We start from the raw sequence: 26419 nt of genomic DNA, 5'->3' as shown, positions 1-26419 counted from the left end.
ACAGTCAACCAAAACTGGATGCTCATTTCTAACATGACTTTGATTACATTTGCAAATGTCTTGGTGATGATCATCAATGGAATTATTCTCATCAGCACAGGTTTATCTGAATCCTAATATTTTTTACATTAAGTAAAGTGGTTCTTCAAACTCTAGGTTTTCTCCTTTGGTGTCATTTTAACCACCTTGACACAATACATTCATTTCCCTGGATTATCTCTTTCACTGAGTTTTCTCTCCACTATTCAAAGTCCATGAGGAACAGGCCTATGCAAATTTAATTCCTACCTACCTCACTCTCTCTAAGAGATAACAAATTTTAAGCTTTTATCTCCAGGAAGAACTTAAAGAGTTTCTATCAACACACCCTATTACCTCTCTAAAGTCACATGGAAGAACAGTGAAGGCTTCATTCTCACCTCTCCCCAAACCCAATAGGTAGACCATCTAATAACAAAGTCCCATGTTTTTACTTGAGGGTAATTGTGAGACCAGAGCTCATGCTCAGCAAGGGTGAAACACAGCAGCTTTACTTACAAATACTTCGCCCATGAAACTACCCCAGTTTCATGAGATTTTAGCTAAACAAAACTTGCAAAGCACAAAAGTACATAATTGATTTAATTTAGTTTCAATACAATCAGTAATTGATCCATAACTTCTAAGTGGCAGCAGCCACCAATTCAGTAAACAAATATTTACCTTAAGTTTCAACTAGCTACTCTGGGGGGCTGGGGAAGCACATGAAAAAGTAACGGGCTCTAAGATAGATACCTTGATGACTCATGTAAGTGACATGTCTAACTGCACATAACACACATGTTTCAAAAGACAAGCCAACGATGAATCAACTTTTTATTTCACTGACTGGTACTTCTCTCTCTGATGCTGTATTTAAACTCTTCAGAGTCCCCCAAAATAGCATTCAGGTTTCCTATGTCCAGAGATAGGGACCCAGAGGCAAAAAAGGTCAGGCCCCAGGCTGTTTTCAGGTGGGAAGGTGGCAGACATTCCTATGTAGGTCTATGTCAGTTTTTAACTGAAACGCTTTTAAGCTCTCCGTCCTGAACCTCTTCTATGGCATCTACGACAGAAATACATGCATCCTCATCAACACAACTCCACGGGGGTGGCGGCAGTGAGGGGGCATTACATAGGTACCAGCCAAACTTCTCATTCGGCCAGAAACTGGACTTCTGGCTCGGTTTAATAATAAGGAGATGCATAAAACTGTGGTGAGTGTCTTGGCTCTTCCTTAAGGTGGGCTGGACTGGATGTAAATGGAAGTACTGCTCATGATAAAGCTGAATTAAGCTCTATAAAAAAATAAAGTTGCTCCTATCTCTATGAGCAGTTTCCGAGAATCCAGGAATGCCCACATCCCGTACCTCAGACATGGCCAATTCCTAATGCACAGCTACAGCGGGAAGCATAAAAATCCCTTGCTAATTTTTAGGGCGTGGGGAGGATTGGGCTCTGGGAAAGACACGGGATGGATATTTTTCTCCCGTCCCCCACCTACAAAGACTACGTATCTAAACACACACTCAGACACACACACATCCATGTTCAAGGGAATTTTTCTTCCCTGACTACAGGACCCCAGGATCCAGCCTCCCCCAGGCTGAGACACAGCGCCTTTGAACTGCACAGATGTGGTGTACCAACATACTGCATAAGGCTCCTCTGTTGTCTCATAAACTGAGAGGGCAGGGGCAAAGGGCGTGGATACTCATGGGGGATTCACTTCTTGTCTGAAATCCAATCTACTCGGCAGCACTCTTAGGTCCAGGCTCTGGGAGAGGTTCTGTGGGCAGGATATGGTGGATGACCTGATGGTCCCAGCCCACTGTGGTAAGAAGGGAGTGATTGAGCGGGGACCAAGTAGCATCTCTCACAAAGTCTCTGTGGGCTCGGCTTCTAAACCTACAAGAGAACAAAGAAAAGTGTGGGCTTGGTAAGAGACAGAAGAAAAAAGGAGAAATGGAAAGCACCCACTTCACCATATATATGACCTAGTCATCAGGCCATCAGTGTAGCCAGGCAAAGAAGACTCCATCATCCAATCCAGTGCCCTATTTTCATAGAAGAAATGACAGCTAGAGCAAGGGTATGATGTGAGTCAGGGTCAGACAGCATGTCATGGCAAAGAAGGCAGTACCCTCAGATCTTGTGTCTGGGGCCTTTTATCCTATAGCAGGCTGCATTCCTACACGTGGTACTTTGTGCAAAACGCACACAGTGTCCCTTTCTGAGAGATCGCTGGAATGCCAGGCTCAGGAATCCCACCCAACACCACATTCCTCCACCAGGCACAGAGCTTGGGATTCAGTCCCTGGAACAGGGAGATAGTCAACAGCTAGCCTGCTTCCATCACCAAGTCTCCCTGAAAGAGGCAACATGCTTTTCCGAAGGATAAAAAGACCCAGCCATCTGCTGGTCCCTCCATGACTCCTGATCATAGGGTCCGTGTCACACTTACACCTCAGAAAGGCCTGAGTCCAGCACAGCAAGTGAGCAGTCCTCACTGACAGAGGCCAGGAAGGGAGCACTAGGAGAGAAGGAGAAGTTTGCAAAAGATCAGTTCATAGGTATCAGGACAAAATTTGACTAGGCAGTCCCCAAACCCCACTCTAAAGTGACCAGAGAAGGTAGCTTGATCCCCACTTTGGTTTAAAGCCTGACTACCAAGTCTACAGTACAAGTTTCAAGGGAAGATGAGGAAAATGGAGCAAAACTAGGGCAGAGAGCCATTCCTGCAACTAACCATCCCATCTGGTGCCTCCCTGTAGCTTCAGCAATAACCCAGAAACACAGGCTTTCCAACCACACAGCCCTAGAAGCCCACAGCATAAGTCATTTGGGGTGTTGAGCAGGAACAAGACCATGTTTTAGCCATTTGCAGTCAGAGACCATACGACACAAAAAACGGACTACAGTCTTAAGAGATCTTTCACTTATTAAGGTCTTCAGCTAAAACAGTGTCTGTTTTAAGGAACTACCCATCAGCTAATGCTATGCCAACACAAGTATTCTCCCTCACTCTTCCCTTTCATATCTACCAGGCCCTTGATGACAAAGAGCAGTACCTGTGTGGGGAGAACACCAGCCCAGTGACACACTGGGAGTGCACAACAGAGCTGAGGGCACAGCTTGCACTCTTGGTGTCCACAAGGGAGACAGTCCCATTCTCATCACCTGAAGGAAGAAGACGCAGTATGTCAAGGGGGTTAAGAGAATGGACTTTGGACTTGCCACATCTGTAGTTGAATGCTGGTTCTTCAATCTTGAAAAAGTTAACTGTTCTGAGCATCCATTTCCTCTTTGATAAAGTAGGAATAGTCAGTCATTTGAGGGTTGTGAAAATTAAAACTACTGGATGAGATAACTGCTGTGTTAACTACAAACTACGTCACAGTATATACACAGCCAGATCACCATGTTAGCATAACCATTCCCTACTACACAGCAGGATTCCCTAGGTAACAGTCCTCTTGCTTTGCGGCCCATTGACTTCTAGCCGTGAACGTAAGAGCCACAGCAAACAATCAGGAATCAAATCTTCTAGAGTAAAAATTACCATGTTCTCTAAAGCTGAACTAAAACGACTTTTGGATCACCCTACCTCTGCACACCCCCATTAGCGTACTTCACTGAGTGCTCAAGTGTGCTGACAGACTGAGCAGCCAGAGCCCCGTGCACCATGGAGTGGCTTTCTTGCTTATTCTCCCCTCCCCAGAGTCAACACACAGTTGGACATGCTGCCTTACCAAAGACGAAGACTTCACTCTGCTGAGGATGCCAAGTCAGGGAGGTAGGAAGGTAGCCAGAGGCACTGCAGCCTGTGAAGGAGAGAAGAAGGGTCTAGAACAAAACTCTGACCTCAGCTTTGAGAAGAAGCTTCGGTGGTGAAGTCACTCTAAATCCCAGGAGCACCTTTATTCAGTTTCCCAAGTTCTGCTAAGGCAGTCCCATCCTCACTCTCGACCCTCACAACCTATCAGCCTCCTGCTCTTTCCAGACCTGAGTCACAAGCAAGTTTCAACGTAAAGCATGAAGTTGACAACTCTGGCCCCTTTATTCGCCCATCCAGGAAATATCAATTACACCCACCCTCAGGAACTAGCCCTTCCTCTTGGGACCCACTGCACAACATGAACCTCAGCGGGAAAGAAAGCAATTAGATCATTCATGTCAGTGACTGGACATCTGGTAGCTTTGCCTTTGACTCTGGCCAAGGGAAGTCTCTTCCAGGTGGGTTCCTAGTACCATCATCCCACCACCAGCTCTCAGACTCACCCATCTGTGATGCTGGCTTTGGACAGCGGGTATCCCACAGTAAAATTCTATTGTCCTAGAAGAAGGAATAGAAAAAGGGCTTCACAATCCAAAAATAGCTGCTGGCCAGAAGCTGTCCATGCTAGACTTAGGTCTAAAGGGTTCGGGTGTGGTCAGGGATGGGAAGGGGAAAAGCGGCTATACCTTACCTCACCGCATGAAAGAAACACAGAATCCTTGTGGGGAGAGGCAGCAACACAGGTGACCTGCCCCGAGTGAGCTGTAGAGGAGAGAGAACAAGAAGTATGACAGAGGAGATAAAAGCAATCTTATCAAGAAGCCCAGATACTGTGACGGGGTAGGAGGGAGGCTGTGAGAACTAGCCCTGGCTAGTCTTATGAAGCAAATGAACAAATTCCGTGAGAGTCTGGATACCTAAGAGGAAATGTTGATAGCATTATAAAACCTCAGTAGACTTGCAGGAAAATGAACGGCTACAGTAGACATGAGTTTGAGTAAGTTCCAGGAGTTCATGATAGACAGGGGAGCCTGGCGTACTAAGTCCATGAGGTCACAGGGTCGGACACGACTGAGCGACTGAACGGAACAGAACTGAAAGACATGAATGATAAAGGCTGAGTCCGATCAGTAGAGGGATTTACAGTAAAGACAGCCTAGACAGCACAAGCACACGTGCCTCCAGGTAGCGTACGAAGACTTTCAAGGGAGTCCTGGACACTCACAGTTTTAAGGGCATTTCTCCAATGTTTTCTCCCCATACCAAACTAAGAAGCTGCCTGTGGTCTGCCAGCACTGCAGACCTCTACTCTCAGTCATCCTTCTCCCATGTGTAAAAAAACCACACACCTCTCCTCCTCCCCAAACTGTATCATGGTGTGATGTTCAGAGCATAAAAACCTAAATAATAAAACAAAAGAGGGTTTTTGTAAGAGCCAAAGAAGAAAAGAAAGAGCATCTGGGTAAAATTCGGTGAAGGAGGCTGACCTTTCTTGGCCACACCACGAACACAAGTATTTAGGTACTAATTTAAAAACATGTGAAAGGGTACAGTTTTTCAAAATTCTTTTAGGGCTGCATGCTAAGAGTGTTAAAGGTCATTCTAAATGTTAATTACCGGCTGTGGAAACCACCTTCTCCAAAGTGATTTAACCATACTCTAAGATAGATGTGGCTCTGCCTTGAGATAGAAGTGTGGGTTCAAGCCACCTTCCAGAGAATCCACGGAAAGCCAGCATTAAGAACAGGAATGTACTGCTCCCTTGAAAGAAAGCTTTGGGGCAAGCACCATCGGGGAGGACGAAAGATGAAAAACTACGTGGAGCCTCTGCCTTTAGGGACTCTGAAATCAGTGGGGGGAATACGAATAAACACAAAGAACTGTCACAACACAGTAAATCAACAATACTTCAATTTTTTTTAATTTAAATTAAGAAAAAAAAAAAAAGAACTAATGAAAAAGGCTGAAAGGGGCAAGTGTTTATTTAGCATCGGCCAGAAAAGCATATCATATGTCTAGGAAACAAAAGGCTAATATAATATAGTAGACTTTGAGCACTGGCATTTTTACATTATTATCTAACTATCTGAAACTCCAGGAGACGTGTGAGTTCGTCGTTTTGCTTTGCATGTATCTGAATCATACACTTTGCAGTTAGAATTGGCAGAGATAGGCAGTGAGGGAACCGGTTATCACCTATATCTACGTCTTCCAGTCACACATACATTAATGCCCTATACATTATCTTCATTAAGATCTGGTATCTTCATGAAGAATGGCTCCCCAAACAAAGTTAACTGCTACTGCTGTTAATGAAAGTGAGCAAAAAGAGGAAAGTTAACAGAAAATGATGGCTCTCATCCTCCAAAAATGAGAATTTATGGAGAGGAATACTCAAAAAGTTCAAGATTCATGAGTATCAGAGTTTATACTTGAAGAATGCCTCAGATGTACTGTGACTGGGTGTAGACAGCACGATATGCTTGAAGGAGGAATGACAGTAAAGAGGCTTGAATGCCATGACATGAACCTGAGATATTAACCTGCAAGCTACAAGACACCAGTGAAAGGCCAAAGATGACGGGTCAGGAGATGACATGAGTGCCACGGTCTAGGCGAGAGAAAGACTGAATGTAAACGGGAGCTTAAGAAATGAAAAGAAAGGTCAGTGACCAAATGGAAAAAAATTCCAAAGAACCTGGGGACCAACTGATAGAAGGAAAAAGGAGGAGTGGAAGAGGACTGAGAGTTTGAGCCTCAGGTGATCAAGAAGGTGATGAGCCTGTCAATTAAAAAGATATAGGGAGATTAAGAGCTAGAGTCAACATTGGGACTTGACCATAGTTTTGGAAGAAAACTACCAGGCAGGAGAGCAAAGAATTGGTGTCACTGACATCCAAGGAAAGCTCAAAGAGCACAAAGGAGAGAATAAAAACAGAATAGCTACGACAGGGACTAAAAAGGAAAGAAGATGCACTCACCTCGGTATGAATTCAGAACCATCTGCTGAGCAAGGTCCCAAACCTTGATGCTAAGAAGCAAAGGAAACAGAGACTTCATTTGACCTATACTATATACATAAAAACACGTATTCAAATATGTATTCCTACATCTTTGTCGTCTACGGGACTACCAGTACAGTCTACTTTTACAGTGGACTGCAAAATCTCTAAGAAAACCTTATAAGAAACCTTATGAAAGTGAAAGTGAAGTCGCTCAGTCCTGTCCGACTCTTTGCAACCCCATGGACTATAGCCCACCACGCTCCTCCGTCCACGGGATTTTCCAGGCAAGAGTACTGGAGTGGGTTGCCATTTCCTTCTCCAGAGGATCTTCCCGACCCAGGGATTGATCCCAGGTCTCCCTCATTGTAAGCAAGACGCTTTACCATCTGAGCCACCAGGGAAGTCCAAGAAACCTTACAGGTATGCCATAATTAGTCACTGGGTTCTTATAATGAGCCCAAACATTACTTAATGAGGCTTATGTGACACCTAAGACACCCAAAGAAGGCCCAGAAACAGGAGCAATGAGAGCAGGGACCCACCAGAAGTCTTTGCTACCACTGACAGCATGTGTGCCAGAGCTCAGGACACTGACTGTAGACACGATGTCATCATGCTCATACTTGCAGAACTTGCTGACAATGAGCGTCTCATTCTCATCCAGCTCCCACAATTCAACAGCACCTGTTGAGGGTGGGAAAGACGGTGAAGGAAACAAGCTGGGGTTACACCAAGACAGCACTTCACTTCTAGGATGCTAAGTTCTTGAGAGACAAGGATGACACCTCCACAATGATATGAACAGCACACAGTTCAGTATTATTAAATAGTCCCAGTTATTTGGACATTAATTGTCCCACCTTTATCCTTCCATGCAATGCCTGCCGACACCTCTATTCTTTTTTTTTTTAAACATGAAACCCTCCACTGGTTTTTCCACTAAGTCTGACATTCAAAACAAAGAAAGCAGAATGAAGACATGTAAGAAACTGGGAAGAGATGGAAAGAGAATAGATTGGTTTCAGCATCATCTTTAAGATCAATATCATCCTTGATCTTGGGTGGATACAGAGAAAAACCGTTTCATTCATGTCTTAATTTTGTTATGAATTTTGCTAGAAATTTCCACCAATTTAGAATCTTGGGACAGGTATATCCTACCCACACAGTTATTCTCCTTTGGGACCAAAACCTCCAAGCTCCCCCAAGCACGGAGTATGCTGTTGCTATTGTTCAGTCTCTAGGTCACATCGAATTCCCTGCGACCCCAGGGGCTACAGCACACCAGGCTTCCCTCTCCTTCACTAACTCCTTGAGTTTGCTCAAACTCATGTCCACTGATGAGTCAGTGATGCCATCCAACCATCTAATCCTCTGTCATCCCCTTTTCCTCCTGCCTTCAGTTTTTCCCAGCATCTGGGTCTTTTCCAATGAGTTGGCTCTTTGCATCAGTTGGCCAATGTACTGGAGCTTCAGCTTCAGCGTTAGCCCTTCCAAAGAATATTCAGGATTGATTTCCTTTTGGATTGACTGGTTTGATCTCTCAAAAGTCTTCTCCAGCACTGCAGTTCCAAAGCATTAACTCTTTGGCACTCAGCCTGCTTTATGGTCCAACCCTCACATCCATACATGACTAGAAAAAAAAGTTGTTTTGTCTGTATTGGACCTTTGTGGGCAAAGTGATATCTCTGCTTTTTAATACGCTGTCTAGGTTTATTGTAGTTTTTCTTCCAAGGAGCAAGCGTCTTTTAATTTCATGGCTGCAGGCACCATCCACAGTGATTTTGGAGCCCAAGAAAATAAAGTCTGCCACTGTTTTCATTGTTTCCCCATCTATTTGCCATGAAGTGATGGGACCGGATGCTATGATCTTCGTTTTCTGAATGTTGAGTTTTAAGCTAGCTTTTTTACTCTCCTCTTTCACCTTCATCAAGAGGCTCTTTAGTTACTCTTCACTTTTTGCCATAACGGTGGTGTCATCTGCATATCTGAGGTTATTGATCTCTCTCCTGATTCCAGCTTGTGCTTCATCCAGCCTGGTATTTCCCATGATGTACTCTGCATATAAGTTAAATAAGCAGGGTAACAATAAACAGCCTTGACATACTCCTTTCCCAATTTGGAACCTGTCTAGTTCTAATTTTCCACACCCAGTTCTAACTGTCGCTTCTTGATCTGTATACAGGTTTATCAGGTAAAATGGTCTGGTATTCCCATCTCTTTAAGAATTTTCCATAGTTTACTGTGATCCACACAGTCAAAGGCATTAGCATAGTCAATGAAGTAGTAGATGTTTTTCTGAAATTCTCTAGCTTTTTCTATGATCCACTGGATGTTGACAATTTGATCTCTGGTTCCTCTGTCTTTTCTAAATTCAGCTTGAACGTCTGGAAGTTCTCAGTTCACATACTGTTGAAGCCTAGCTTGGAGGATTTTGAGCATTACCTTGCCAGCATGTGAAATGAGTGCAATCGTGTGAATCTGAACATTCTTTGACATTGCCCTTCTTTGGGATTGGAATGAAAATTGACCTTTTCCAGTCCTGTGGCCACTGCTGAGTTTTCCAAATTTGCTGGCATATTGAGTGCAGCACTTTAACTACATCATCTTTTAGGATTTGAAGCATCTTACCTGGAATCCCTTCACCGAGTATGGGACATTAAAAATTGAGCCCAGCCCGACCTCCATTCCACCTGTACAGCTGAGGAGCAAGTGACTCACCTGAATCAGAAGCCACTAGGATACCTCGGTCCCCTACCCAAGTGAGGTCAGCCACTCCGGCCTCCGTCTGGACTCCAGCAGAGCAGAAACCTTCGTTCGGAGCGGCACAAGGGTCCTTGAAAAGCCAGAGAGAGCCAGCCCAGCAGCGGCCACTCAGGCTAGAAGCCCCGAGCAGGAGCGCCCCATCTAAAGGAGATACAAGATGTCAGCATGAGGAGTGGAGAGGCTCGTTTCCCTGGTAACCGCCCAGCAGCCCGCTAGATGGATCTGGACCCGAGCCCGGGAACGCGGGGCACGGCTGGGGTGAGCTCAGCGAAGCGAAGCAGGGGTCAGGCTGGCAAGCGGGGGAATCGAGGTGCGGGCTGGAAGGTTTATTCCCGGGAAGGGGCACTCCGGGGTGGGATAAGGAAACTCCCCGGCCTAGGACCCAGGCTCACCAGACCGGTACCGCGCAGCCTCCAACTGCCGCTCCATACAAGCGGGAGCATTAGGGGGAAGGTTCCACTCCCGGGCTGCCGGGGGCACTAGGGTCGGCGGTGTTTCCTTCCGCATCTCCACGGTTCCAACTTCAATCTAGACCCAAATTGGATGCCCGCCTGAGATTCAGCTCCAGGAGTCCCCACGTGGTTCCTCTCCGGCCTCCGCCCCTCTAGGCAAGTTACAGCCTCCCTACATCTCGCGAGAGCTACTTCTAAGAGCCCAGCCGGCTTTCCCGCCTGCACCCTCCCGCAACCGGCTATCTGCTTCTTATCGCGAGGGGTAAAAACACCGGAAGTTGACGGAGAGGGCACGAAGTTCTCTTCTCGCGAGACTTGTGAGCGTCCATCTTGCTTCTGTCCCTGACAGTTTCTTCTGTCGGGGTCACTGGGGCGGGAAGCTTGCTGTGCGAACGCTACCTGACAATGCTGTCCCGGGTGGTACTTTCTGCCGCCGCCGCAGCAGGTGAGAGGTACACACCCTGGTCCTGGATAGCAGAGTGATTGTAAAACAAGGCTTCTGTGGTTGCTTGGAGCGGGTGGGAGGAAAGGGCGTGAAGAAAAGCGCAGTGAGACTTGGGTCTGAGTGGAGAGTGAGTAGCGCCGCTCAGAAGGTGAGTGCGGGGTCCTGGGGGTAGGAATGGAGGACACATGCATGGCCTTAGTGATTGAGCTCTGTGGGGCCGAGGAAGGGGCAAACCAGATTTCACCGTGACCTTGCTAACCTACGCTTGGTATTTTTGTAGCCCCGTCTCTGAAGAACGCAGCCTTCCTCGGTCCAGGGTAAGTGTAAGGGATGTAATATTTCCTTTGGTCCTTGCTTTATCACCTCATTTCACTTCTGGGTTAATCTGCTTTTAGCTTTAAGCCAATAATTACCTTTATTTTGGTTATATTGGAACGCTTAACGTCTAATTCACGTGTGATTCTGTAACTGCCTGGAACACTATTGTATCGTCTAATAGTAGAGGTTAAGAGAAAAAGTAATGTGTGCTAACTAAACTGTTTAGAACCTGGTTTTGGTATCTCCTAAGCCCCGCCCCTCTCCCTTGTGACCTTCAGCTAGACAGAGCTGCCGCAACCTGTATCGGGGTTGCTGCTGCTGCTGCTGCTAAGTCGCTTCAGTCGTGTCCGACTCTATGCGACCCCGTGGACTGCAGCCTACCAGGCTCCTCCGTCCATGGGATTTTCCAGGCAAGAGTACTGGAGTGGGGTGCCATTAGATTGCATACCCAAGGGCAAGTTTTGTTAAATTAAAAAATGAAACGTGTAGTTTTTAATCTGTCTCCCAGATTCCAAATTTTACTGTCAGATCAGAGAAATTATTCAGTGTTTCAGCAAATATTTATCTTGCACCTCCATAACCAAAACTAAGGAAATTATATGGGTAAGTACCTACCTTCACACAGCAGAGGAGGTAGCTATAGAGCAGTTTACAGTGAGGACTCCGAAGCTGAGAGTAAACTTGGCTCCTCTGCTTAACAAGCTGTGGGACCTTAATTTCTCCATACGCAAAATAGAGATAATAGTTTGTTATGGATTATGAGAATTAAGGGACGTTCCTGGGAACTCTAAAAACAGGGCTTGGTACATAACATGTGCTTATTATGTGCTTAATGTTAGAACCTGTTATTAATATTATGTCATAAAACATGTCAGTTTTCATTGTAATTTCTTTTTACTTCCGGACTTCATCCTAAATCTTGCAAAATTTGATAACAGTCCTGTGTCTTGAAAAGGTGGTTTTGGTTTAGCTGTAGTTAAATGAAGTAAGACTAATTGGTTGCTTCCAACATTTCAAAGAAGAAAGATCCCATACAGACAAACAGCTCTTTGTAGCATAGGTAATAAATACATATATAAGATGTGAGGAACATCCTTGATTTCTCGTTCACATTTCATATCTAATGCATTCATAAGGCACTTCTTTCTTCTTATATCCAGACTCTGACCATTCTTTCACTACCACTACTACTGGAGTATGAACCACCGTCACGTTTCACCTAGGCTATTTCAGTTGTCTCCTGTCTAGTCTCCTTGAATCTATATTATTCTCCCATTACAGGCCATTCTCACAGGAGTCACAGGGATTATGTCCTTTCCCCACCCTTTCCTTGCAAAACCCTCCAGAGCTGCCTGTTCCACTTGAAATAAAATCCAAACTTACAATAACCCAGAAGGTTCAACATGAGTTGACCCCATCCTACCTCTTGATTTATCTTCTTACCTTCTGTTTTTAGCTCATTCTCAGCCATACTGACGTTCTTACCATTCTTCCAAAAACTGCCAAGCTTATTGTTTCCTCGAGATCTTTGTACTTGCTGTTCTCTGTTTTCCTGGTCATTAGCTCAGATGTCACCTAATCGCCCCCAAAAAAGCCTCTCTCCCCCTCGACACATTGCTCCTTAGCCCTTTCCCTCCCTAATTACATGGAATTTACAGCTGTCTGAAATTGTGTGTGCGCATATACATTCTCAACACTCCAAATCCCCACTAGAATGTCTAAGGCTGAGACTTTGCTTATCGTTATATTGTTGGTGCCTAACATAAGTAGAGAGTCTGTAAATGTTTTGTTGAATGAATAAATGTTGGCCCACAATTAGAGAAGCCTTTGTAAAGGATATACTTGAGATATTCTAAAGGCTGGTTGGTCTTGGCAGTCCTTAAGTGAAAGGCATACCAAGTAGAAGCAGCATGAGGCCGTCTTTTTTATTTTGAAAACTGTGCACGTTAAGTCTCTTCAGTTGTGTCTGACTCTGCAACCCCGTGGACTGTAGCGCACCAGGCTCTGTCCGTGGGATTCTCCAGGCAACAATACTGGAGTCGGTTGCTCTTCCCTCCTTCAGGGGACCTTCCTGACCCGGGGATCACACCTAGGTCTCCTGTACTGGGGGCAGATTTGTTACCATCTGAGCCACCAGGGAAAGCTGTCAGTTCAGTTCAGTTGTTCAGTTGTGTCCAACACTTTACCATGGACTGCAGCACGCCAGGCCTCCCTGTCCATCACCAACTCCCAGAGTTTACTCAAACTCATGTCTCGAGTCGGTGGTGCCATCCAACCATTTTATTCTCTGTCATTCCCTTCTCTTCCTGCCCTCAATCTTTCCCAGCATCAGGGTCTTTAAATGAGTCAGTTCTTCGCATCAGGTGGCCAAAGTATTAGAGTTTCAGCTTCAACATCAGTCCTTCCAGTGAATATTCAGGACTGATTTCCTTTCGGATAGACTGGTTGGATCTCCTTGCAGTCCAAGGGACTCAAGAGTCTTCTCCAACACCACAGTTCAAAAGCATAAATTCTTTAGCGCTCAGCTTTCTTTATAGCCCAACTCTCACATGCATACATGACCACTGGAAAAACTATAGCCTTGACTAGATGGACCTTTGTTGGCAAATTAATGTCTCTGCTTTTAATATGCTGTCTAGGTTGGTCATAACTTTCCTTCTAAGGAATAAGCGTCTTTTAATTTCATGCCCACAATCACCATCTGCAGTGATTTTGGAGTCCAGAAAAATAAAGTCAGCCAGTGTTTCCACTGTTTCCCCATCTGTTTCCCATGAAGTGATGGGACCAGATGCCATGATCTTCGTTTTCTGAATGTTGAGCTTTAAGCCAACTTTTTCACTCTCCTCTTTCACTTTCATCAAGACGTTCGTTAGTCCTTCTTCACTTTCTGCCATCAGGGTGGTGTCATCTGCATATCTAAGGTTATTGCTATTTCTGCCAGCAATCTTGATTCCAGCTTGTGCTTCCTCCAGCCCAGCGTTTCTCATGATGTACTCTGCATATAAGTCAAATATACAGCCTTGACATACTCCTTTTCCTATTTGGAACCAGTTTGTTGTTCCATGTCCAGTTCTAACTGTTGCTTCCCGACCTGCATACAGATTTCTGAGGAGGCAGGTCAGGTGATCTGGTATTACCATCTCCTTCAAAATTTTCCACAGTTTTTGGTGATACACTCAGTCAAAGGCTTTACCATAGTCAATAAAGCAGAAATAGATGTTTTTCTGGAATTCTCTTGCTTTTTCGATGCTCCAGCGGATGTTGGCAATTTGATCTTTGTTACTCTGCCTTTTCTAAAACCAGGTTGAACATCTGGGAAAGCTGTAAGTACTTGCATATGGCTGGAGAGTAGGAGAATGAAGGAAGAGGAGGCTATAAAACTTGACAGGTGCTGAATCACGCATACTGTATTAAGTACTTTGTTTACTGTGGCCAGAAGGACAGCCTGTTGGAGAGTTTTAAAGTCACATTTGTATTTTAAAAACTTAAAGCAGCAGGGGGGGGACTGGGTTGAAGGGGTATTTGAGGAGAAGCCAAGAGACCAGGTTTTGATTGTTAACTTTCTTAGACAAGAGTAGCTGAGGGCTTGAGTAGCTAAGGCAGCCAGTTAGGGAGAGGCTTTGTGTCCAACTAATGTGAAGTCAAGTGGGCCTTAGGAAGCATCACTACAAACAAAGCTAGTAGAGGTGATGGAATTCCAGTCGAGCTATTTCAAATCCTGAAAGATGACGCTGTGAAAGTGCTGCACTCAATATGCCAGCAAATTTGGAAAACTCAGCAGTGGCCACAGGACTGGAAAAGGTCAGTTTTCATTCCAATCCCAAAGAAAGGCAATGCCAAAGAATGCTGAAAACTACCGCACAATTGCACTCATCTCACATGCTAGTAAAGTAATGCTCAAAATTCTTCAAGACAGGCTTCAGCAATACGTGAACCATGAACTTCCAGATGTTCAAGCTGGTTTTAGAAAAGGCAGAGGAACCAGAGATCAAATTGCCAACATCTGGTGGCAGATGTTGCATATTAAAACCAGATTGCTGCTTGTAATGGACAATCAGGTTTGTGAAGGAACTGAGATGTTTATTTAACCCAGATACATGGGTGTTATCTTACATAATAAATGAATAAAATTAGAACTAATCAATAGAAGTTTTAAGGATGTACGTAGCAGTTCAGAGGATGAACATAGAGATATCCAACACTGCAAAAGTATGTTTCACTTAGTGGTTGTTTAGCACCGCGTCACAGAGTATATTCAGAATGGTCAAAGTTCTTGCCATCAGGGAGCTCACAACATGGTAGCTATGTAATAACTAACCATTTACATAAAACTTTAACATATGCTGACCACCGTTCAATATACTTCACATTTTTAACTCAGTTAATCCTCACAACAACCTTCTAAGGTCACATTCTTTATTTTACTTTACTTAGAGAAATCACAGATTACAAAAGCATAAATTAGAATTTGAACCCAGATAGTCTGGCTGCAGAGTCTGTGTTCTTACGTATTTTAGTGCTGGTAATAGATGTGTAAGATGCTAGACAGATGATCTATGAGATTTAACAGAGGAATTCTAGTATTGGGTAGAAGATTACATAAAGCTTTAAGTAAGTTGTTTCTCCTTGTCACAGCTAATTATTAGACCCTGGCCTTCCTGTTCTTGGTTTGTTCTCTCTCCATTAGGACAGTGGGAAACTGCCTTAATCCTCATCGCTATCCATTCTTTCTACAGTTGTTCATATGTTGTGTTCTCTTTAAAGAATAGGCTTTAAATTTGTATAATTCTTACCCATAGGGTATTGCAGGCAACGAGGATCTTTCACACAGGGCAGCCAAGTCTTGCCCCTGTACCACCTCTCCCTGAACATGGAGGGAAAGTTCGTTTTGGGCTGATCCCTGAGGAATTCTTCCAGTTCCTTTATCCTAAAACTGGTGTAACAGGTGAGCATTTGCCCAGTGTTTGATAGTATGTTTGGATGCTCTTGTTTATGTTAATCTAGAATTTTAGTGGCTTCTTACACCAGAAAAATCAAGTCAGCTGTTTTCAAAAGTAAAGTGCGAAAGTGATTCAGTGTAACAATTGATTTGATTGCTTTAACTTGTCTTTGGACAATTTTGTCCAAATTACTTTGGAGTAATTTTGTTGGGGATTTTAACTTGATTTTATAGCATTGTCTCTATTTGTTGATACACCAAATTTATTGAGTGCCTGCCCTATCCTAGGCACTGTTCTAGGCATACAGTGGTGAACTAAAGTGCCTGCCATCATGGAACATACTTTGTTTTGTAGGATAGACAATAAAGAAATGAGAGTAATTAGGGAATTTTTTGGCAATCCAGTGGTTAGAATTCGTGCTTTCACAGCAGGGGCCCAGGTTCGATCCCTGATAAGAGAACAAAGATCCCTCAAGCCATGTGGAATGCCCGCCCCCTGGCCCCCCCCCCCCCCGCCCCAAAAAAAAAGAGTAACCATAAAATACACTTTCAGGTACTGATGGAAAGAACTATGGATAAAAATAAAGCCAGGTAAGGCAATAGAGACTATGTATTGTATGTGTAGTTGTGTGTGTGATTATGAAAAAAGAACTGGGCTGGACTTACCAGTTTTTTTCCTTTTAAAAAGGCCTAACCTGTCCTGAAATCTTTGATTTTTGTAATGCAATGTGCTTTCACTTTATTTAATGTGTGTAACAGTTCTATGAAGACATTTTTATTACCCAGAAGAACTAGAAGACAGCTTGCTGAGGTTTATTCTCTTTAGTGACTGAGTAGTACTTAAACATGGGTCCTCCAGTTAAGTTTAGTGTACTTTTTATTACACATGCGGCTTCTTTTGCTGTATCCAAATATAGCTATGACCATGAAACACTGGATATCAAAGATATTTTTTTTAATCTCTCCAAGGAATGACCTAAAATAGCTTTTCCATAATTAAAATTGTGAGAAACATCAGATCTCCATAGGTGATAAAAATGTTGCATGTGATAGGCCTTTTTTTAAATAAATTCACATTTAAAATGTATACACTAAAGGCAGATTTTTTTTTAAGTGAACTGTTTAAACTTTTTATGGGAAACTGGGTAAAACACATTTGAGATTGTAACCCTTTTCTCATAGTATGTCCTAACATCTTTGGTACTTGTATTGCGTAGAAACACTGCAAACTGCTTCCCCTAATGACCTGTCTTAAGTCCTACATAGCATCTTGTGAGTCACAGAGGAAAATCCTAAAGAAAGGTGCATGATGGTTTGTATCCTTTCAGAATTCATGACCTGGTTAAAGAAAAAGATGGCCATATTAGAAGCATTATAATAAGGTGCTACAAGAAGTGAAAGTCCTGTTACTTAGTTCTTTTACTTACATGCTGCTTTATAGTTGTGTCTGTTTTGTTTTCTTTGCTTATTTCCAGTGTCAGATTCACATTGAGTAAATAGGCAAGAGTGGATAAATTTTATTCTGACCAGTGTCCCCCCCCACTTAGTTAATAGTCTATTTTGGTACACAAATTATTCTCAAAGTAACTTGACATTTTTATAAACTACTTCCTGTTTGTTAAGCAGTTGTACTAGACCCTATATGCATTGTTTTTTAGTTACATCAATTCTGTCAAGAAGATACTATTCCCATTTTACAGTTCAGGAAACTGAGCTCAGAGATCATCTGCATTGTCCAGCATTAAGTCCGGATTATCGTCCTTTCAGTTGTACCTTACTGGTTCTCATCTAGGCTTTGATCTTTGAATATGATTGTTTAAAATCATTATTAACTTTGCTTAACTGGGTACATGTATTAATGTGGCCGATTCCCTTCTCTGTTCACTTCAAACTATTACGCTGTTGTTAACTGACTATCAGTTCAGTTCAGTCGCTCAGTCGTGTCCGACTCTTTGCGACCCCATGAATCACAGCACGCCAGGCCTCCCTGTCCATCACCAACTCCCGGAGTTCACTCAGACTCACGTCCATCGAGTCAGTGATGCCATCCAGCCATCTCATCCTCTGTCGTTCCCTTCTCCTCCTGCCCCCAATTCCTCCCAGCATCAGAATCTTTTCCAGTGAGTCAAACTTCTTATGAGGTGGCCAAAGTATTGGAGCTTCAGCTTTAGCATCAGGCCTTTCAAAGAACACCCAGGACTGACCTCCTTTAGAATGGACTGGTTGGATCTCCTTGCAGTCCAAGGGACTCTCAAGAGTCTTCTCCAGCACCACAGTTCAAAAGCGTCAATTCTTCGGCGCTCAGCTTTCTTCACAGTCCAACTCTCACATCCATACATGACTACTGGAAAAACCATAGCCTTGACTAGATGGACCTTTGTTGGCAAAGTAATGTCTCTGCTTTTGAATATGCTATCTAGGTTGGTCATAACTTTCCTTCCAAGGAGTAAGCGTCTTTTAATTTCATGGCTGCAATGGCTGCAATCACCATCTGCAGTGATTTTGGAGCCCCAAAAAATAAAGTCTGACACTGTTTCTACTGTTTCCCCATCTATTTCCCATGAAGTGATGGGACCAGATGCCGTGATCTTAGTTGTCTGAATGTTGAGCTTGAAGCCAACTTTTTCGCTCTCCTCTTTGACTTTCATCAAGAGGCTTTTTAGTTCCTCTTCACTTTCTGCCATAAGGGTGGTGTCATCTGCATGTCTGAGGTGATTGATATTTCTCCCGGCAATCTTGATTCCAGCTTGTGCCTCTTCCTATACCCCAATACAGAATAAAAAGTTTTAAAAAAAAAAGAATAAAATAGGAAAAAAAACCTTTACCTTCAACTAATTAAATGCAGAAATATCTCTCAGTCTTACCCTTTTAGACATAGCATATCTATCATAAAATAACTCTTTTTTCCTTTTAGGACCCTATGTGCTTGGAACTGGGCTTATCTTATATTTACTCTCCAAAGAAATATACGTGATAACTCCAGAGACCTTCTCTGCCATATCAACAATAGGGTTCCTTGTCTATGTAGTTAAAAAATATGGTGCTTCTGTTGGGGAATTTGCTGATAAACTCAATGAGGTAAGAATCATAAATCTTACTTCCCATTTTAGACAGTACTAGAAACATCAAAGCCATCAAGTGATAGGAACAAAGGATAAAAAAATGAATCTGATTATAATGATTTCAATTATAAATGTTAGTTAATTACTAATTTGAGATAAATTTTTAAAAACTACCAGACTTTCTCTAGCTTTTCCGTGGTTTTGTTCATTTAGCAAGATACTGCATAGCTACTGTAAGCAACTCCTTGTTAAGGATTGGTGCAGTTCTCTGTATGTAAGGGTATTTTCACAAGTGAAGAAGTATAAAATGAATCTTTTTATTACCCTTGATACTTTCACTAATCTTTGTTGTAAATATCATAATTGCAGCAAAAAATTGCCCAACTGGAAGAGGTGAAACAGGCGTCCATCAAACAAATCCAGGATGCTATTGATATGGAGAAGTCACAGCAGGCACTGGTTCAAAAGCGCCATTACCTTTTTGATGTTCAAAGGGTAGGTTTCAGAACTTTCTCAGACGAGTGAAATTACTCATTTGTGTATATTTAAAACAAAAATTTACAATCATATGAAGGTTGTATAGTTTGAGCATATTTTACTTGGAAAAAAGTATTTGGGTGGGGATTGGCTGTTACAGCTATTTAGACATCTAAGACCCCTCACGTGGATAAATGATTAGAATTATTACTCTTAAAACTAGAGAGAATAAAAAGTATAAAAGAACACATTTTTAAATCCACACAGAAAGCCGATTTAAAAATGACATTCACTGTAAAATACAGTGGGTGAAATACATGCTATGCATTTCAAGCATGCATGTTATAAGAAAGTGTTATGACATAACAGGATCCCTAAAGATACTTAGCACATTATGTTTGAAATCCCCAGAAATCTCTTCATGCATAGGTTACAGCCGGAGAATTGTTCCTGCATCATAACTAATATGTCACACAAAGCCTGGCTTTTGAAGATGTAGCTTTTTGTAAGAATCAAATGATAGTGGTTAAAATTTTTATTTATTTATGAAATAACTTCTGTTCAGTCGCTCAGTCGTGTCCAGCTGTTTGCGACCCCATGAATCGCAGCACGCCAGGCCTCCCTGTCCATCACCAATTCCTGGAGTTCACTCAGACTCACGTCCATCGAGTCAGTGATGCCATCCAGCCATCTCATCCTCTGTTGTCCCGTTCTCCTCCTGCCCCCAATCCCTTCCAGCATCAGAGTCTTTTCCAATGAGTCTAAGTATGAAATACGTAATAGATATATTTTAAGTGTGGACACCGGTCAAGGGAGGGTGCTAGGATAACAGCAGAGAACAAAACCAAGTCTGCTTTCTTGGTGCCTACTTTCTAGCCAAGGGTTGAGAAAAGGAAAGGAAAAAAAAATTAAGCAGATATGAATGTCAGTTTGTGTGAAGTACCTGTAGAATGATGAATTTATGTTAAAGGAAAAGAAATTTTAGAAGGAGGGAGTTAAATGTTTTGTTCGGCAGTTTACAAAGACTTCTGATGTGATATTCAAACCTGATGTCTGAGGAAATAGTATTGCAGACAGAGGGAAGCACAATCACAAGGGCCCTAACCCTGGAAGCTTGCTCGGCATAGACAAGGGAAAGTGAAAAGGCCAGCGCAGCTGCAGCAGAATGGGTGAGGAGGAAGGTAAGAGGAAGCAAGGCTGAGAGAGACCACGGGCTGGATCGTATGAAGTCTCATAGGCTTCTGTGAGAACTTTGACTTGTACTCAGAATGAGAAAATCATTGAATCTTTTAGGCAGAGGAGTGATATGAACTCACTGGTGTTTTGAAGAGTCACTCTGATGGCCTTGTTGTAAATAGCCTTCAGTCTTGCATGTGTTGGTTTGAAATGCCTGTGAGTTAGCCAAATAAGAGTTATTAGATACAAGAGTCTGGAATCACTGGGGAGAGTTTGGAAATCATGAGCTTACAAGTGGCACTTAACAGCTGTAAGACTGGAACAAGAAGGAAAATAACTGGTGGAAACAAGGATTAATTTGTAGTTGCCCTACTTAATAGTCAAGTAATAATGGGCCTAAAAATTTGGCATCGGATTTAGCAGTATGAAGGTTGGAGACGTTGGTGAAGGCTGTTTTAGTGAAGTAGTTGGAGTAAATTAAAGGAAAAAAATAGAAGAGGAGAATTGGAGTCTGGGTATAAATCACTGTCAGAATTGTGAAGGAGTTAGAAATTGTTGGGCAAAGAAATTAGCTCAGAGGAGAGGATTTAGTAATCAAAAGAGATTTTTTAGAAGATAGAAAGTATAATTACATGTTAGGATCTGATAGAAATTAGTAGAGAGAAAAGTTGATGCAAGAAAGGGGTATGCATAGGGAGGAATTTGCTAGAGCAGTGTCCTTCGGTAGGGCTAGGGGGCTTGGTGTACGCAGGTGGAAGGGCTGGCTTCAAGAGCATCAACAGTTCCATAGTTAAAGGAAGGCAAAGTTTGTGAGTATGGGTTCAGGTAGATTAGCTGATATAGTGGTACAAGTTTGTCAAGTTGTTTCCTTTTTCTCAGTGAAATAGGAAGTTAGGTCATTTGCTGAACAGGAAGGCAGTCAAGGTAGTATTTGAGATTTGAGGAGAAAGAAGATAGGGCCTACTTGAGCTTAGTATCTCAAACTGTTATACTTAACAGGGAGATGTATAAGGATTCTCATTACAAACTAGAAAATGACAATGTCCCTGTCACTTTGTTGATTATTATTCTGGAGGCAGTAGCTGATATTAGAGAAGAAAAAGAAATAAGAGGCATAAAAACTAGAAATGAAACCTTAAGAAAAAGACAATTTGAAAAACAATACAATATGTTTGGAATGACAAGATGTTTCCAATAAGGCAACAAAATCCAGAAACTTGGGTAGTGATGGGTGTTAACTAAACTCATTCTGGTGATCATTTCACAGTATATGCAAATACCAAGTCATTGTGTTTGTATACCTGAAATTAATACAATATTGTATGTCAGTTATACCTCAATTTTCAAAAATCCAGAAAACTATAGGAGGAAAAATTGTTAAGTTAATCTCATTTTAAAAAATTTAAATTTTGCATGTAGAAATTACTATAAACCGAAGTTAGAGATAAAAGGACACTTGCATTCCATGTGACACAAAAGGGTAGTTACCTTAGGATAGACCAACATTCCAGGAGAAAACTAGGCATGGGACATGAACAGTTTATAATGGTATAAGTAAATGTAAATGACTTCTAAGTATATACATTTTCTCCTTATATAATGACAATTAAAATGGATAATTTTTTTCTGCTTATCAGAATAGCAGAAAGTAAAGGTTTTATAAACACTGTTGATCAGGCTCTTTGTGTTGCTGATGAAAGAATGGAACAGTACAACTTTTCTGTAGAATTTGACAGTGTTAATCACAATTTAAAATGGATCTTTAAAAGCATGGCTTTTGTAGCCTGGCCCCTCATATTCAGGCCTTGGCTTCATAATTCAGTGAGCCTGTAACCTTAGACAGATTCCTTGGTTTCTGCCTCAGTTTTCCTCACTGTGAAATGAATGTAGTAACTATCCTGTGGTGTGATTTTAAGATTTAATTGAATTGACACAGTGTTTAGAAGATAGTAGATACTCAACAGATGTTAGCTATTATTTGACCCACCAGATATTCAGACATAACTGCAAAGATGTAAACTGCAATATATAGCTGAAAGAATTAGAAGCAACCTGATCTGTTAATAGAGCTAGGTTAAATAAATTATATGTTGTGAGACACAAAAATAGTAGAATCCAATATAAGTTTTAACACTGAGATGGGTCTATATGTCATAACCAGTAAAAGTGATGTTTATGTGTGTACATATACATATGTTTGTTTATTAAGTATTCCTGGGAGAAAATACAAGAAATATAGGAAGATGATAGCCTATGAGGGGGCTGGAGAGGGCTTAATTTTTTACTGCATATACTTTTAAATATATTTTTACTGTATGCTGTTAGTTTTTTTTTAACCAGATGCATGTATTACCTGTTCATATTAAACAAATGAACTTTGCGTAAAATACAGTTAAGTGGTAGCTGTTCTAAGAGGCAGAATCCTCAGAATGGAAGTAATCCTTTGTGCAAACAATTTTCATCACTTCTTAATTTTCCTTCAGAATAACATTGCTATGGCCTTGGAGGTTACTTACCGGGAACGGCTGCATAGAGTATACAGGGAGGTAAAGAATCGCCTGGACTATCACATCTCTGTGCAGAATATGATGCGTCAGAAGGAACAAGAGCACATGATAAACTGGGTGGAGAAGCATGTGGTGCAGACCATCTCTGCACAGCAGGTACATGATGTTTCAAAGCTTCTGGAGTTGTATTGATAGCTCTGATAGTATAGGGATAGCTGGCAGGGAGTCTTTAGCCTAGCAATAATGGGGTAGCCCTGGTTCATTTTCCTGGTTAGTGGTAACCTAGAAAGTGCTGCACAACTGCCATGGTAGGTTTCCTCCTTCCTCAGAGTCTGGTTACCAAAAGAACTCTCACTCATAGTGGAAAGGTCATTGAGAACGCTCGTTATAGCCCACTTATGTTCAGGTTCCATCATCTGGGAAACATTAACCAACACCAGTTCAGTTCAGTCGCTCAGTCGTGTCCGACTCTTTGCGACCCCATGAATCATAGCACGCCAGGCCTCCCTGAACTCCCGGAGTTCACTCAAAGTCATGTCCATCGAGTCGGTGATGCCATCCAGCCATCTCATCCTCTGTCGTCCCCTTCTCCTCCTGCCCCCAATCCCTCCCAGCATCAGGCTCTTTTCCAATGAGTCAGCTCTTCGCATGAGGTGGCCAAAGTATTGGAGTTTCAGCTTCAGCATCAGTCCTTCCAATGAACACCCAGGACTGATCTCCTTCAGAATGGACTGGTTGTATCTCCTTGCAGTCCAAGGGACTCCCAAGAGTCTTCTCCAACACCACAGTTCAACAGCATCAATTCTTCGGCACTCAGCTTTCTTCACAGTCCAGCTCTCACATCCATACATGACTACTGGAAAAACCATAGCCTTGACTAGACAGACCTTTGTTGGCAAGGTAATATCTCGGCTTTTGAATATGCTGTCTGGGTTGGTCATAACTTTCCTTCCAAGGAGTAAAGCATCTTTTAATTTCATGGCTGCAGTCACCATCTGCAGTGGTTTTGGAGCCCCAGAAAATAAAATCTGACACTGTTTCCCCATGTATTTCCCATGGAGTGATGGGACCGGATGCCATGATCTTCGTTTTCTGAATGTTGAGGTTTAAGCCAACTTATTCACTCCTCTCTTTGACTTTCATCAAGACTTTTTTCAGTTCCTCTTCACTTTCTGCCATAAGGGTGGTGTCATCTGCATATCTGACCAACATTCTTCTCTGTAAAACAAAAACTGAACAGGTCTATTTCTGAGCCTCTTCCATTTTCTAATTCTGTGATGTCTATTCCATTTCCTCTCCTCAGCTGCTAAATTCATTGATCTTGAACAGAAATGTTTTCTATCTATTTTTATTTACTTCCTTATCACTTGATTTCTTCGTTCCCAAATAAAGAGTATACTTAGGCATTTCTGGTCACTTTCAGTATAACCATGCAGGGCTGGAGAAAAATAGGGTCTATTGATATTTAATGAATTGGTTTTTTAAATTATACTCTTTTATATAAAAGTGATATACTTATTTAAGAAATTTGGAAAGTACAAAAGAGACAAAAACTATTCTTTCTTAACAATGTTTATTACTAATGTTTGTTAGGTTGGCCCTTTTCAAGAAAGTATTAGCTGTAAAATATAACCAGTGGCACATGATTACAGGATTATCTAGCTTCAACCTCTAGACAGGTTTCACTCATAAAAGCTATGAGCCAGGGGACTTTAACTATTCTCTGGTTTTGCTTTATTAAATAATTGATTATCCCCTTTGTAAAGCTGGAAACAAGATTGCTGGGAGAAATATCAATAACTTCAGATATGCAGATGACACCACCCTTATGGCAGAAAACGAAGAGGAAGTAGAGTCTCTTGATGAAAGTGAAAGAAGAGAGTGAAAAAGTTGGCTTAAAACTCTCAACATTCATAAAATGAAGATCATGGCATCCAGTCCCATCACTTCATGGCAAATAGGGAAGCAGTGGAAACAGTGACAGACTTTATTTTCTTGGGCTCCAAAATCACCTCAGATGGTGACTGTAGCCATGAAATTAAAAGACACTTACTCCTTGGAAGAAAAGCTATGACCAACTTAGACAGCATATTAAAAGACAGAGACATTACTTTGTCAACAAAGGTCCATATAGTCAAAGCTATTGTTTTTCCAGTAGTCATGTATGGATGTGAGAGTTGGACTGTAAAGAAAGGTGAGCGCCAGAAATTAATGCTTTTGAATTGTGATGTTGGAGAATCTAACTCTCGAGAGTCCCTTGGACTGCAAAGACCAAACCAGTCAATCCTAAAGGAAATCAGTCCTGATTGTTCCCTTATAAGGACTGAAGCTGAAGTTCCAGTATTTTGGCCACCTGATGCAAAGAGCTGACTCATTAGAAAAGACCCTGATGCTGGGAAAGATTGAAGGCAGAAGGTGAAGGGGAGGACAGAGGATGATTTCTAAGCCAGTAATCTATCTTGAGATTCTATAGTAACCTTAGTGTTTTATAGGAGGTATCTTTTAGAATGGCAGTGTTATTAGACAAGGTCTAACCAGCTCTCTCTTTCCTTACCACAGGAGAAGGAAACAATCGCCAAGTGCATCGCAGATCTAAAGCTGCTCGCAAAGAAGGCGCAAGCTCAGCCAGTTATGTAGACACATCCGTCCCTATTGAGACAGCTAGAAACAGTTGACTGACTAAATGGAAACCAGTCAGTGTGATAAAATCTTTCTGTATTGGTATCTACTGAGGTTACAGTTTACCTTTCCTATAAATGAAAAGTTTTGAGTCTGATACAGTGAGAGAATTGAAACAATCTATTGGCCAGTAAGATCTTTCTCTAATTCATCTTGCTGTACGTTTTGAGTTGTCTTGTGATCACTTTTAAATAAGCAGTTTCTTTGAATAAAATTTGGTACCTGGCTAAAAATTACCAAAGTTATAGTTTAAATTTGTAATTAATTCAGCCATCTTAACAATAAAGTGACAGTTGAAACAAAGGTTTTCAGGATGCATAATTTTCTGAAATATCATTTCAACATTTATTGGTAAAAATTAAAGATGTCACTGAACTGAATCTTATTTATATAATTATTAATGGTAAGCTATTTCTTGCTGCTAGGTTATGGGGAATCTAAAGCTTTTAAGTATTCTTAAAATGGCTAAAGGAAATGATATATCATTGACTTTATTTTTGCTTTAGTAGTAATTCTGCAGAAAATACTATGGACTCCATGTGTCATATAATTACTCTCAAGAATCCAACAGATAGAAAATTCTGCCTTTCCATAGGTTTGTCTGCAGTTAATTCTCATACTTTTATAAGGATTTACTTGTGATCAAGTGGATAATACAATCATTTAGGTCAGTATTGATGGCTAATATATTCATCTTCTATAGAAATCAGATTGACAACATTATTAAGATGTTGCTTAAAGGAGAGTTTACTAGGGTCAGTAGGTGTTCCAAATTATTCATTAAACGAAAAATTGCT

The 26419-nt window shown here is 41.8% G+C and overlaps 2 protein-coding genes across 2 annotated transcripts; one reads left to right on the top strand and one right to left on the bottom strand.

Moving 5' to 3' along the window:
* Positions 1-585: 585 nt before the first annotated feature.
* Positions 586-10230, bottom strand: WDR77 (WD repeat domain 77). Its single transcript, XM_052637115.1, has 10 exons — positions 9960-10230; positions 9523-9708; positions 7344-7485; positions 6778-6827; positions 4488-4558; positions 4300-4354; positions 3771-3842; positions 3090-3198; positions 2483-2551; positions 586-1926 (listed from the first exon to the last, which is right to left on the bottom strand). The coding sequence occupies exons 1-10, from the start codon at positions 10072-10074 to the stop codon at positions 1767-1769; spliced, it is 1029 nt and encodes a 342-aa protein (XP_052493075.1). The 5' UTR covers positions 10075-10230; the 3' UTR covers positions 586-1766.
* Positions 10231-10330: 100 nt separating this feature from the next.
* ATP5PB (ATP synthase peripheral stalk-membrane subunit b) lies at positions 10331-25925 on the top strand. Its single transcript, XM_052637199.1, has 7 exons — positions 10331-10464; positions 10745-10781; positions 15582-15727; positions 18636-18799; positions 19153-19278; positions 22920-23099; positions 25503-25925. The coding sequence occupies exons 1-7, from the start codon at positions 10425-10427 to the stop codon at positions 25578-25580; spliced, it is 771 nt and encodes a 256-aa protein (XP_052493159.1). The 5' UTR covers positions 10331-10424; the 3' UTR covers positions 25581-25925.
* Positions 25926-26419: the final 494 nt, after the last annotated feature.

This window comes from Budorcas taxicolor, chromosome 3 (assembly GCF_023091745.1).
Source record: "Budorcas taxicolor isolate Tak-1 chromosome 3, Takin1.1, whole genome shotgun sequence".
NCBI lineage: Eukaryota > Metazoa > Chordata > Mammalia > Artiodactyla > Bovidae > Budorcas > Budorcas taxicolor.
The sequence above is the reverse complement of the archived record's forward strand: the minus strand, read 5'-3'. Positions and strand labels throughout refer to the sequence as shown.